General features: G+C 39.0%; 1 protein-coding gene across 21 annotated transcripts in view; it reads left to right on the top strand.

Annotated features, from left to right (window-relative positions):
• The window catches only part of Map2 (microtubule associated protein 2), a 61,830-nt gene that overhangs the window by 40,316 nt on the left and 7,434 nt on the right, over nt 1-14,080 (top strand). For 12 of the 21 annotated variants that reach the window (XM_051154186.1, XM_051154183.1, XM_051154180.1 and 9 more), the window contains 2 exons: nt 2,939-3,083; nt 5,863-6,194. In XM_051154186.1, coding sequence (XP_051010143.1) covers nt 2,939-3,083; nt 5,863-6,194 — 477 coding nt within the window. Of the gene's footprint in view, nt 1-2,938; nt 3,084-5,862; nt 6,195-13,814; nt 13,908-14,080 lie in introns of all 21 variants that reach the window. The other 9 variants (XM_051154177.1, XM_051154175.1, XM_051154170.1 and 6 more) reach the window with 1 other exon arrangement.

The following is a 14,080-nucleotide window of genomic DNA, read 5'->3' as shown; positions in this document are numbered from 1 at the left end:
TAACTCTTGTCATTTTCTGAGTAGGTTGATGCAGATTATCTAAAAATAAACTTTTTTATACTTTAAGGTGTTTTTTTCCCAGGACTGGGCCTTAAATATACATTGTTCCAGGATTTTAAAAACATGATCAAGATTTAAATGATATGACCATCTTCAGGGCTACACTTATCAGAGGAGCAATTTCTATAGGGGACACTTCTAACTGCAGCATACCTGGAGCATCTACAGATTGTGTGGGGACCTCACACATAAAATCCATGAAGAATATTTTGTCTGTTTCTGCTAAATAAGAACTATATATAAATCCTTAAGGCAATCCACAATTTACTTTTTGCCATCATTGTTTATTCTTAGAGAAAGATTTGCTTAGTGCTGTTATATTATTCTTATCTTTAGACTGATGTTCACACCAGTTTTTTAATTGACAGCACATCCTTGACATGTGGAACTCATGATTTTAAGAGACTCTTATTATAATCTCTGAAACTGAGGTTATTTTTTTTTTAAAGATTTATTTAATCATATATACAGTGTTTGCCTGCAGGCCAGAAGAGGGCACCAGATCTCATTATAGATGGTTGTGAGCCACCACGTGGTTGCTGGGAATTGAACTCAAGACCTCTGGAAGAGCAGTCAGTGCTCTTAACCTCTGAGCCATCTCTCCAGCCTAACTGAGGTTATTTTGCTCACAAAAATATTGGCAGTTCGTAGTTTTCAAGGATTGGTGATTGTGCCAGTTGTCAGTCATCTCCCAGATAAGAAACCCCTCAAAGAGCTTATTTCTCGTGTCTTCATAAAGCCACTGATAAAGAAATACCTGACTTCCTTTCAAAGTGAGCTCACTGAAAATAGTGTAAGCCATGAATATGATCCAGATGCCTGGCCTGTGTAATGGGAGTAGCTTTTACAAACCGTGTATACCTGACTCTTTGGACTAACGCGTCTATTAATAGAGAGACAGGAACACCTTGAAATGTTTCTTTTTTTCTTAACAATTATTCATAAGAGAACAGTCTATTGTGTGATTTCAGGGATTTCCATGCCTCTTTTGGTAATGCACACTTCAGAACCAAAGTCTAGAATGACTTTCAGCCATGAGAGATTTTGACACCATTTGCTTCCTCCTAAAAAATAAATATAAAATATAGTAGTAGTAGTTTTACATGTCAGTGTTTTACAGGTTTGATTTACAGTGTTTCTACTTTGAGTCCTATTTTTTTCATCTCATTGGGTCAAGTTCTAAAATTACTGACTCCTATGTCATGTAATTTTGGCATCATGACCATGTGCAATGTCTTAGAATTACATAAAACCAGTTCTTCCGTGTCTAAGCAATACTATTCGTTCTCCCATTTTTCTATCCATCACCACTTAATAGTTGTTTGTTGTGTGCCTACTCTGAGTGCAGCATATTCAGCCGGAGCATCTCAAAGCAGAGCAGTAGATAAAATGGATGCCTGCTTTGGATCAGATGCATACTTGCTCAAGTGCAAGCTTGACTGAATTCCTTCTTTTAAAAAAAAATGCTATCCAGTGAGCATCCCCTATTCTCACATATTCGTCTGTCACTGGTTATAGCCATTTAAAATATGTTTTATTAAAAGCAAACCTTTCATTTCTTATGTTTTTATACATGTTGTATTTCTCCATTTACTTTATAGTTTCATTTATTGTGTACTTGTTTTATGTTCCTTCATGGCCACAATTCTACTTTGTCAAAGATCCCTGCTTTACAGGCTAGTATATACTCCCCAAGACACAGCCCTGCCTACCCTGGAACAACAGAAAAGGCTGTGTGTCCTGACAGGTTTTTAATACAGCCCATCTCAGTGGCCTCTGTACACCATTTGCTTTACTCAGAATCAGGGAACCAGGTAAGGAAGAAGGCCAGTAAATGGTGCAGAAAGAAACAACATCGGGGGCCGGGTGTGGTGGTGCACGCCTTTAATCCCAGCACTCGGGAGGCAGAGGCAGGTGGATGGCTGTGAGTTCGAGGCTAGCCTGGTCTACAAAGTGAGTCCAGATCAGCCAAGGCTAATACAGAGAGATTCTGTCTCGAAAAACAAACAAACAAGCAAACAAACAAACAACATCAGGGAGATGTTCAGAAAAATATATGAAAAGAAAGATGTAAACTTCTGACATCTTGGCAGTCTTCACAGTAAACCATATTAATACCGAATACAACTGGGAAATTTTGATGGACAGCTTCCATATTAGAAAAAAAATGCAAAAGGCTTTGCTTTCTAGATCCTACTCACCATTAATTTCCTATTTCTTTTATGAAATAGTAACTAAAAACCAACAAACCAAAGCACAATCTATTGTGGTATGCTCTATATACAGCATATGCAATAGATAATATTCGACATGATGTTAGGACTTCCCATCAGACACATCAGAACTCACTACCATCTCCACCACAGGCAAACTCTGGGAGCTGAAAAAAGTCACATTAAGTCATTAAGCCCATTTTCTCAAGCTTTCAAATGTGCATAATACGTTGCAGTGAGAATTAAATCATAAACTTGATATAGGATATTTAGAGTCCCTGCCACATATCTAGCGAATAGGTAGTTGTGTTCCTGTGTGGAATGCTATACTGCAATGCTCTCCCTCCAGTCCGTTCTAACTAATATATTGCCATGCTAATGAAGCTTTTGGTCAAATTAGCAATTTATGGCGAACACTTTTATAAATTCATTCCATCTACGTTCTTGTTTAAAAACTGAAATTCACAATTCATTTTCAATAATGTCATTCCAAGATAATAAACTCTGATAGAATGACTGGAAACTATAAACTCTTAAGTAATGCAATAGAAAGTTTTATTAGTCTATTAAAGTTGGTGGTGCATTGAGAAAGAACTTACCGGAAACAATCGCCAGAGCACTGTTGTGTAATTAAAATGAACCTAATGTCTTTTTCCCCTCATCAGGATGGACTAACCAAGAGCCCAGAAAAGCGTTCCTCCCTCCCAAGACCTTCCTCCATCCTCCCTCCTCGCAGAGGTGTGTCAGGAGACAGAGAGGAGAACTCCTTCTCTCTGAACAGCTCCATCTCTGCAGCACGACGGACCACCAGTATGTTCTCCTAGTGGGCTTCCCTTTAATCATTCTCTAATCCCTTAAAGGAAAAAGAACTTTACTTAATGTTGTAGTGCTTAAGTAAAATGAGCCTGTGTTAAAAAAAATACGTCATCTTTGTAGATAAGAATTAGACAGTGTAGCGTGTTCTAAAAAATAATTCTCTGAGTTAAAACAAGTGATGGAAGAAAGGAGACTAGATTGACCTCTGATCTGCTTTTTAATGAGTCATTTTTAGAAGGGTGTTTTCTCTCTCGCTTCAAAGTTAAAACAAAAAGAATTCTGAAAAGGAATAATAGATAAAATTGTGCATTGAGTTGCTTTATCTTAAAATCCAAATGGAAAATCAATCATCAGAATCTACCCAAGGCTAGGGAGATAACTCAGGAGGTGAAGTTCTCCTACAAAGGTACAAGGGCCTGAATTGGATTCTACAGTGCTGGTGTAAAACTGGGCACAGCGCTGGGTATCTGTAACCCCAGCCCTGAGCAAGGGAGGAGGGTCCCCGGGCTCAGTGGCCAAAAGACTTAGCCAATCTATGCTCTCCAAGTTCAGTAAGAGACCCTGATTCAAAATTAATAATAATAAGGTGGAGAATAATAAAGACACCTGATATCTGCTTTAAACTTCTGCACACACAACACATTCACAAGAATACACACAGAGAGAAATGAAACTTCTGATGAATTTCTTTTTTAAAAAAAATATGCCAAAAGATCTTTGACATGATATGTTCCCTGCAATATCTTTAATTCCTTTCTATTACTGGTCCATAGTGAACTGATCCACAATTATAGCAATGTGTGTGGTGTGTGTAATGTTTCAGTCACTACACAGTAGTTCACATGGCTGCTGAGGCTATCCAGTAAATCCTGTACTATATTGTTATTATCCATTCAATGAAAATAGCTGCCATTTTTTAGCACACATAAGATACAGAACATGTAAGGTATGTTTTCTACTTGACTGAGTTAACATTTCTGATGGTCATTTGTTAGCAACTCCAATTCAATGACAAGAAACTATCTGAACAGACAGAAGAGAATCTACTGAATGCTGCACAGCTAATACCTGGTTGTGTTTGGTCTTCAGTCCACTGTTAGCTTCACAGCTCTCCTTAGCATCTACACATTGATGTTGGAAGAAACTGTATGCTCCATAAAACTACGCAAAGAACCAGACTCTTTGTAATTTAAAAACTAGTGTGTAATGATGGAAACTGCCACTACTGTCATATTGTAGCTGATTTTAATTCAACATTTGGTTTCAGAAATTTCAATAATATTTGTCCCAATGAGACATAATTGTCATACATGACACTTAGCGGCTTTGTCTACAGTGAAAATGGTCTTGTCATTAGAACACTTGTGCCCAGCATAGTTTAATTTTATGAGATATTTATATCTTTTGAAGTATATGCTAGAATCACTTTGTAAACCTCAAAACTCTTTCTCCAAAGCAAAATAAATAAATAAATTGTTGAAATAAACTAGCAGGGAGGGCACGTAAGAGTAAGTAATCTCTAGGGAAGTGACAATCAGGCCAAATATGTAGGCTTGGACTTGCACATACAGAAGAATGCAGAAGAGGATAAGACAAAACAAAAGCATCAAGTGCTCTCCAAAGGAACATCCTCAATTATGCCTGTATTTGTTGCTATGGAAACAAAATGGCACTTGCTACATAAACCCACTGCTTTGAGCCACCCTGTTCTGCCCTTTAAGAGGTGTCTGTAGATAAACTGCTTTTTTTTATAATGTTCTGAACCAATTCTGTTATGATTGGCTAACTTTACTTTGTTCACAAGTCTACTCCATTGTGTGATTTGACAGAAAATATAACTGACATGGTGACATCTACAAATATTCGATCTATTTTAGCTCTGCACAGCAAGAGCAAAAACATACACAGACAATTAGAAAGGGCAAGTGTTTCGCCCTCTTCTGTTTGCCTGCTATCTCCGTAACTACACACAGGAATGCCCTGGCATTTATGCAACCTTTGAAAATATTTGAAGAAAACAATACTATGCAGGAATCTCATGAACTCTGGGAGAAGGGAATATGTGTAATCTTGGATTCAATAAAGATGGGGAGCTTGGTTCAGTTAACTCAAGATACAGTAAAACCCTCTTACTAAATGTATTAGTTTGGAATTTCCTGAGCTCTCAATACAAATGGAAATATTAACAATTAAGCTCCCACAGGTTAAAACTACGGGAAATAAATACACAGTCCTGTGTCATGTGTATGTCTGAGCCCCACAATGGATGTCCTCAAAGAGAGAAATGAATGATCCGTGTGCCATTCAGAAGTCTTCCCACAAGCAGAGACCCACACAACACAATAAATGTTCACCGTTTCTACCTACACGTCACCCGTGTGCCTCATAGCCATGCAAACAGAATAGTTTCCAAGGATTCCCGTTAAGAACTGTGAAGATAAATAGAAAAACAGTACATTTTAAATTTGTATATTAACATAGACCCAAAAATACTACCAGTTTATGAACCTAAAGAAAGGACAGGAACCTCTTTGAGCATTGGTGTGGTCTTTCACAAAGAGTTCCGAATGCATTTGAATTAAGTACTGTCTGAGGACTAACTCTGGGGAGAACAGTACCTTGAAAAGAATTTTCTAATGTTCTGATGTGATTCTCTTTTCTTCTCTCTCTCTCTCTCTCTCTCTCTCTCTCTCTCTCTCTCTCTCTCTCTCTCTCTCTCTCTCTCTCTCTCTCTCTCTGTGTGTGTGTGTGTGTGTATGACCTGGTAACATAGGGTCAGAGCCAATTCGCAGAGCAGGAAAGAGTGGCACCTCAACACCTACCACCCCTGGATCTACTGCTATCACACCTGGTACTCCCCCCAGCTACTCTTCACGTACCCCAGGCACCCCGGGGACCCCCAGCTATCCCAGGACACCAGGAACCCCCAAGTCTGCCATCTTGGTGCCCAGTGAGAAGAAAGTTGCCATCATTCGCACTCCTCCAAAGTCCCCAGCCACTCCCAAGCAGCTTCGGCTTATTAACCAACCCCTGCCAGACTTGAAGAATGTCAAATCCAAAATCGGGTCAACTGACAACATCAAATACCAGCCTAAGGGGGGACAGGTAAGAGCTCCATGATCACACACTTGGTGTTGAAAACTCAATCTCGTCATTGTTAAATTGCTTCTCCTGCATTATAATCTGACAGTCTTATGGATAGATGTTATGAGATCTCTGGCCACCATTCATTGCTGAGTCTGGGTCTTGTCTGGAGAATCAAGTTTAGGAAATACATTGAAAACTCAGTTGATATGTTATTTACTTCTGGTCATTAGTGGTTACTGGTCGGCTTAGCCATATACTCATGGATCCTTTAGCTGATTTCTGAATGTGTTTCTGCAACTTTGTAGATTTGGATATATTGAAGGTAGCTTATGACAGGGTTTTGAATTTTCTCTCTTGGATTCAGACCATGATCTCACCTAACTATTAACTTTAGTGATTTTGATTTTAACTCCTTCCTTTATTAAGGACGATATGTTGTGATATGTTTTACCACTTCCTCGTGTTTATTTCAGAATAACAGTGTGTTTTGCCCAGCGGCTGCCTGTGTTAGCACCTAGATTACTGCAAAGGGCAGATGCTTTGCTTGATACTGAACAAAAAACAACTCGATGCAAATTCTAGTTAATGGTACTTACCCATAGAAGCCCGACTTAAGAAGAACTGTACTGTTGTGAAAAGGCCTCTCTTTCCTCCTGCCAACAAGTCTAGAATAAACACTCGTTTGATTTCTTTCTTTCTTTCTTTCTTTCTTTCTTTCTTTCTTTTTTTTTTTTTTTTGTTGTTGTTGTTGTTTTTGTTTTTGTTTTTCAAGACAGGGTCTCTCTGTGTAGCCTTGGCTGTCCTGGACTCACTTTGTAGACTAAGCAGAGGGCTCTGAGTTCTGTTTTGAACTGGAGCTTCCTTGTACAAAGCCTGGAAGAAAATGATACAAATATTGTTTCATATGTATCTTGGAATTAGTAATATATTATGGGATGGTTCAACTTCATAAGGGTTTTTAGGATTATTTATTCTTGAAATGAAGAAGAAAGAGCAATGTCTGTCTTTTCCTGCAAACAAAGACATAAGGCTCCGTCTGATCCCAGATGCCTCTGGGTCTTAGTACTTTTTCTGTCACTCCTTTTCTCCTGTAATTTCTGCCTCAGGTCTCCGATATCCTTCCTCCTTGCCAAGAAAATTCTATCTTAGGAGGTTTCAGAGAAAGTTCTCACTGAAGTGTGAAGTCTTCAAGAATTCCTGCCCACCTCCAGTACCAAAATTCCTTGCTGCTCCATCCTTAGCATCAACTTTCATTTTACATTTTAATTTTGTTATAGGAAACCCAAGGGCTTAAGGGGAAAAAAATCAACTCATGAGCAAGGAAGGGGGAGGGCAATGGGACCCTTTAGGAATGGCTGTAATTACATGGTCACAGACAAACACATTTTCACAGGAAGATGCTGTGAAAATGAGGTGTAAGAAATCTTGTTTTGTTTTTGTTTTTTCCTCTCTCTTTGAATAAATGTCACTTTTTGAGGCAAAAAGAAGGAACCATGGGGGGAAAAAAAGAAGCCTTTAAAGCCCAAAAGATAACCCAAAGTCTAACCAATTTAATCTGTAATAAAAAGGAACTAAAATCATCTCATTATTCTTATAGTCATCCGTTTGACCCAAATAAGAGGAGAAACCCTTTTGGATCATTTAGAAATAGTCATATTACATTTTTAATAATTATATGTATATCATTTAGAAAAGTGACAAGTTAAATCCGTTTCACATATCATTAAGCTTAGATGGAAAGTTCTTTGCTATAGCTTTTATAAAATCAATGTCTAAAATGGACTAACCTGTTTTGAGAGAAGGTTTTGCTGGAAGCCCAGCTGTCCTTTAATAATGCTCCTGCCTCAGCACCTCCCAAGGTGCTGAGGTTACAGGTGAGCAACACTGTACAGGTTTCCCTTGTTATAAAATGCCCTGTTCTTTTGATCTGAGATAAAGCATCTCCAGAGATTGTGCTCATGGCCTAGTTAGAGCGTTATCATGATGTTAATTTCAATATGCTCTTTCACTGGGCCACTGTTGTCCTGACACAAACCATCCTATCTCAGCCCCAGATAACTGGGAGGAGAGAAATCCATGACGTAGAAATGATGCAGAAGAAGGAGGGATGTCCTCACCAAGATTAGAGGCAGAGAGAAAATATTTATGTCTCAACACTGTAGCATTTTCCTCCTTACACCCCACTTACAGGGCATCTTCTCAAGCACTAGGAGTGAAGAAAGCTTCTCTGTGCGTGGAGAGTCACTGCAGAGGTTTTTGCTATTCCTTTATAGATTGGGAAATATTTAATGTTAGGATGTCATAATAGTTATCAGGCCGATTTGTTAAGGACCTGTATTATCTGATTGGACATCTGTAAATGCACACCATTGGGGGAAAAATCCATTGGAAAAAACATTCTGCTTTCAGTTATAAATTATATTATCTTTGAATTTTTGAGCAGGCAATAGCCAATCCAGAATAATCAAAGAAGACAGATCAGTCCTGCCCTTTGTAGGTTTTGTAATACTGGCATGCAGAAATTTGGCAACATCATCATTTGTCCCCCACTCAAAATATTTGTTGTTTTTGTGCCAGTGTTTTTTATCTCTTATGTTAGACTCTAATTTCTGTCACCAGAGAGGCTCAACGTGGTTCAGTGAGACAAGCCAGATACTTAGGGAATAGATGAGTTAGTAGAAGATATGATGAGTTTCGCAGAAAGTAATATAGTCAATCCCCTCGGTTCAAACATAGGCTCATTCTACTGAGAAAACAAAACAAGAATGCAATCATGTGGATTCACTAGAGAGAGCAAATTGACTACAAATATCCTATTAAATATTTTTAATTGAAATCATCTGTGACAAGGTCCTTTGATGTCAATTTAATCTAAATTTTAAATTAATATTTGCCTATTTAAGAATTATATTAAACAAATATGTAGCTAAAGAAAATTTAGGCAGCTTGATGAACGCATCTGTTTTGCCTTTTCTGTGAATCAAGTTTGATAGAAGGGCTTTGGTTTATATCAAATAATCCTGTATGTGTTGAGATATTTCTTATTTTTCACCATCAACTGTATCAATATCAGTTTAAAAACACATGATCTTCAAGGTGTGGTATTACACGGTGTCATTCCAGCATGAGGGAAGCAGCAACAGGATTGCAAGTTCAAGGCCAGCCTGGGTTACATACTGGGACCCTGTACACAAAAACAGCACAAGTTCTTGGCCTGTCATGGTTTCCTAATACTGATGAGACATTCAACAGGATCTATTTCTGCAGACTGTACATTATCAGAGGGTTATAGAAAGAAGAGCTGGGGCTGGAGAGATGGCTCAGTGGTTAAGAGCACCAACTGCTCTTACAGAGGTTCTGAGTTCAATTCCCAGCACCCACATGGTGGCTCACAACTGTCTATAATGTGATCTGATACCCTCCTCTGGCCTGCAGATGTACATGCAGGAAGAGCTCTGTATACATAATAATAAATAAATAAATCTTAAAAAAAAAAAGAAAGAAAGAAAGAAGAGCTGTGGCAGTGTCTGTGGATTTGATTGATTGCCTTGCGAATTCCCAGGCACTTCCTCGCTTTGTCCTTCTCAGATTAGCTGATCCAAAGGTAGTGAGATGCCCAAAAAAGAGTAAGGCAAAGAGAACAGATAAGACTTTTCTCTCAGTCACATATGAAGGATCGAACAGTAAGGTCGACCACTGGTCTATGACAAAAGAAAGAGAGGGAACAAGGCCTGGTGTCTAAATCTAGACCGAATGAACAGTTGTTGTTTTGGCTTCTCTTGCCTTGTTCTCCTACCCTTCTTTCATTTAAGGCCATGGTTAGTGGTAAACAGACGAACAAGAAAATAACTTACAAAGCTAAAATTAGTGCCAGTGACCTTGGTGTGAAGACTACTCAGTGAAGTTCACTACATTGTGATGAAAAAGGCATATTGGCTGGTTGTATTTTATGTTTTTTTATTGTTAAAGCCGTTGCTATCTCAAAATGAAAGGTTCTTAGATCCGTAGGGTTGTCTATATTCAACAGAGGTTGAAAAGCTGTAATTCAAAGGCCTTTTGTAGGGTAACAAAAATTTGAGAGCTGTATTTGTAAATACTAATTACTCAAAGTTCTGAGAAAATGACTGAAGTCTGTACGGCCCCGTTTTGTTTGCCGTTCATTCAGCTAAACAAGGAAGCGCACAGGCTAAACCTCAGCATGTGGTGGGGAGCCAAGCAGATTGCTTAGAAGTTAATTCATTTCAATAATGTGGTCTTTTATTCCTTAGAATTTTTAAAAGATTTACATTAAGGGGAAACATTACTACAAAGAACTTACAGTGTATGACATTGACAGGACCTGTTACCTGTTGATTTTCTAGGAGCACGATGACTGCTGTGTTTACAATGTTCCTTCCGTGTTCTTTCCATGTCCTCTTAGGAGGCTGCTTTGAAGTCCTGACGTGTGTCAAATGACAAAACTTTCCAGGTTCCTCAGCGAGGTGTACTCAGCACAAGCGTTTCAGGGCGGCCCCAGGCTCTGTGCCGTGTTGCAAGGTCTACATGATAAAGTCAGCCCTGCAACCAACCCTTGCCCTTTAGGGATCCTGTGTAATTCTACATTTGACATCTGTTATTTCAACTTAAATGTCTAGTTAAGAAAATGCATTATTTATATCGACATAAGTAGTTTTGAGGACATTATAGGCAGGGTTAATTAAATTCTGACTTAACAGTAGTGGCTCCAAATCCAAACATGTTTTCACGAGAACATAAGCTTTTCAAATGTATAAATCATTAAGGAGTATCATGGGCATGGCCAGCGTCTATCTTCAGGATGTCTGATAGTCTTGCTTTTGTTTTAATCCTGTGGTTTTTAAGCAACCGGATCAACAGTTTCCATTCCACTGTAGCTGTGGCATGGGACGTCCACTGGGAAGAGACGGGCGATTTTTGTAATCAAAGGAGAGCTTCATTCTAAGCTGTGATGAGAAATGGCCAACACCAAAGGAGATGCTCATTTTTTCTGAGAGGCCAATTGGAAGTCACCGTCCACCTCCTTTTCAGGAGGGACTTCTTAAGAAACAGACCCACACAGCAGGAGGCAGCAGTTTTGCAACTGAGCCCCATCACTTCAGCGTGTTTGGAGGCTGCACAGAGTTGTGACTTTGGCACACACTGACATGGCCTGTATCTCATTAATGGAGTGGGCATGTAGCTCGTTAGATAACAGACAGACACCTCGGTGTGTATCAAAATAAATAAATGAACAAAATCTCCTTGTACAAGATATTCAAGTTGATAGCAGGATGAATGTCTCCGGCTTGCATGGTTTTGCTAAAACTGACTTTCAGGGGGTTATCTTCCTTTCATTTACAGGTTCCAAAATTCCCAGTAACTACTCACATTTGCCCATTTCCCAACTTTTTCTAGAATAACCCCATTTTTGGCGTGACGAATGTTACTTCCTCTAAAGGAACAGTTTATCATACATACAGGATATGGTGACAAGCTGTCACAATTACATAACCATGCTTAAATTCCATTAGAGTATCCAAAAAGTCACTGTGTGCTTCTCAAGCAAGGTAGAAGACTAGTCAGAATTTCTAAGATTCCCAAACTTCTGATTAAACCTCAAATGTTATGCTAACCTAACTTACTATGTAATGCCTCATAATTATATGACCTTTATCTGAATAAAAAGTCAGCTATGCTAGTGACTCTCCAGTGTCTGAGTAAAATCCAAGAGAATAAAACCACCTTCATGCATTTACATTTAGCCTTTAAGCAACATGGAGGCCTATTTGTTTTTTACTCTGTCATCTTACCTCATTTCAAATAAAAAAAATATTATGAAGCTATTGAAATGTGTAGATTTGTAAAGAATATATAATTATTCATGCCCAACTCCTGCTTTACATTTCCAGTTGGCTAGTCATGGAGGAGGCCTACCATTTAAAAAGACCAGTTAAAATTTTCACTGGGAAATGAGTGACTCTGGGAAAAATCAAAAGAAGTGGGTTTTTTTTTTTTTTATCATAGAATTTTGAGATTCTAGAACATTTTAAGTGATATTGATACTGTGGGCCTTTTGTATTGAAATTATTATTTGGGGAATCATAAAAATTGTCAAATAGTTAACTAAGCATTAGGGTCAAAAAGAGATGTGTAGATGAACTTCTGAAAATAATTTATGTTAGAAGTTTTAAATGCAATGGTCTCCATAGTTTTAAAAGCAACTACTTCCACAGCTTATATAAAACTGTTAGAATATGGTACATTTAATGGTAGCTGTTCTTCCTGTGCTACACCCACAGTTTTTACATCGAAAGTTTTGTTCTGCCCTAGAGAGCAGCCTGGCCATCATGCTTCTGAATTTAAATGTTGACAAGCAGTCCTTGCCTTGAGCTCCTGGTGAGAGCTGCCAACGATATTTCTCTGCAAGGGACAAGCTATCTTGCTCATGTTCGACAGGCACTGTGAATTCAAACCTTGCCCGGCTAAAAATAGAATTCTGTGCCCTTTTGAGTTTTAGATTCTTTTCTGCAAACACCCATAGGCTTGTTAATGCTCTCAAGAAGACTGTACATTTAAAGTTACTTAGAGTTTGGATAAAAGATAAACTGTACTTTAAAGATATAAGAATGTGGGGTTTTGTTTTGTTTTTTAATCTATGGGGGAGAAGTATCCAAAATGAAGCAAACAAAGGAAGGATAACAATATACATTACAAAACTAAATCCTTTCCTCTTATATTTATTTTGTTTATCCTTCAAAACACGCCAAGTTCAAAAGACAGATGAAATAAATTATAAGAGTTATGACTGTTTGAGTATGTTACAACACAGAAATGTCTTTCCAGGCCCTGGTTTGCTGTGGTTTTCAGGATGACTGCTTGGCTTCTTGAATAAAGGACTACTAAAACCTTTGCCTGAAGTCTTGAGGCTACAGCAAAGCCCCGATGATGTCTGGATCACCTAACATATGTCAGCTGACTGATGGGCTCTGATTTTCTTACCTTTGACAACCGGAAAGAATGTTTCCCCATGGCCACTAATGGCTGCTCGGGAGCAGTCGCAAGACGGGGGCCCTCAGACACTACATCTAGAACCAAAGCAGACCCAGGGATTCTCTGTTGATCTTCCTGGGGAACCAGGCAGGAATACTTTCGTGAATGAGGATCTTGACTTGGAACTGTCAGCCAAACCAAGCATGAGCCTCTCTTATGCAGAACAGTCAGGTCAGGAGGTGGTTTATAACTGATGGTTCACACTGTGGGGCTGAGAGTAGCGCTGGCCTCTCCGCCAAGATCCTTGGCTAACCTACACTCTACTATAACACTAAGTACACACCAGAGACCCTGTGCTGCTAGCCTCCCCATCACAGATATCCAAGTATTACTTTTCATTCTTTCTCATTTTAGGTTGTATCTATAGAGCGTGGATACCTAAAGCTTCAGAGCTCTTGGCCTTTGGGGGTTCAGGGAAATAGGGACTCACACTTTATGACAGAGCTACAGTTTAGTTACAGTGTAGTCACTTCTCCTACATGACCATGGGTGGAAGGGAGTCGAGAGGCTCTACAGGCTCTCACTTCCAGTTTCTAGTTCCCTCTACCCAGTATCTGGTACGAAAAAAATGTTGACTCCAATTCCTTTTAGGTTAGGATTTTAAACAAGAAGATCGATTTTAGCAAAGTTCAGTCAAGATGTGGTTCCAAGGATAACATCAAACATTCTGCTGGGGGCGGAAATGTAAGTAGAAGCTTTTCTGAGGAAACTGCCTTGATTGTGTGGAGCCTCCTGCACAGCCAGCACCCTCTCTCCTTCCTCACATTCCTCAACATGTGTCGTCTAGTGTGGTGGCTTGCTTTCTGGGTAATGGGCATCCTGTCCTTTCCTGTCAGATCAGTTGAGACAGGAAAGTC

Source organism: Acomys russatus, chromosome 12, assembly GCF_903995435.1.
Source record: "Acomys russatus chromosome 12, mAcoRus1.1, whole genome shotgun sequence".
Classification (NCBI taxonomy): Eukaryota; Metazoa; Chordata; class Mammalia; order Rodentia; family Muridae; genus Acomys; species Acomys russatus.
Note: the sequence above shows the minus strand (reverse complement) of the source record. Positions and strands in the feature narration are given on the sequence as shown.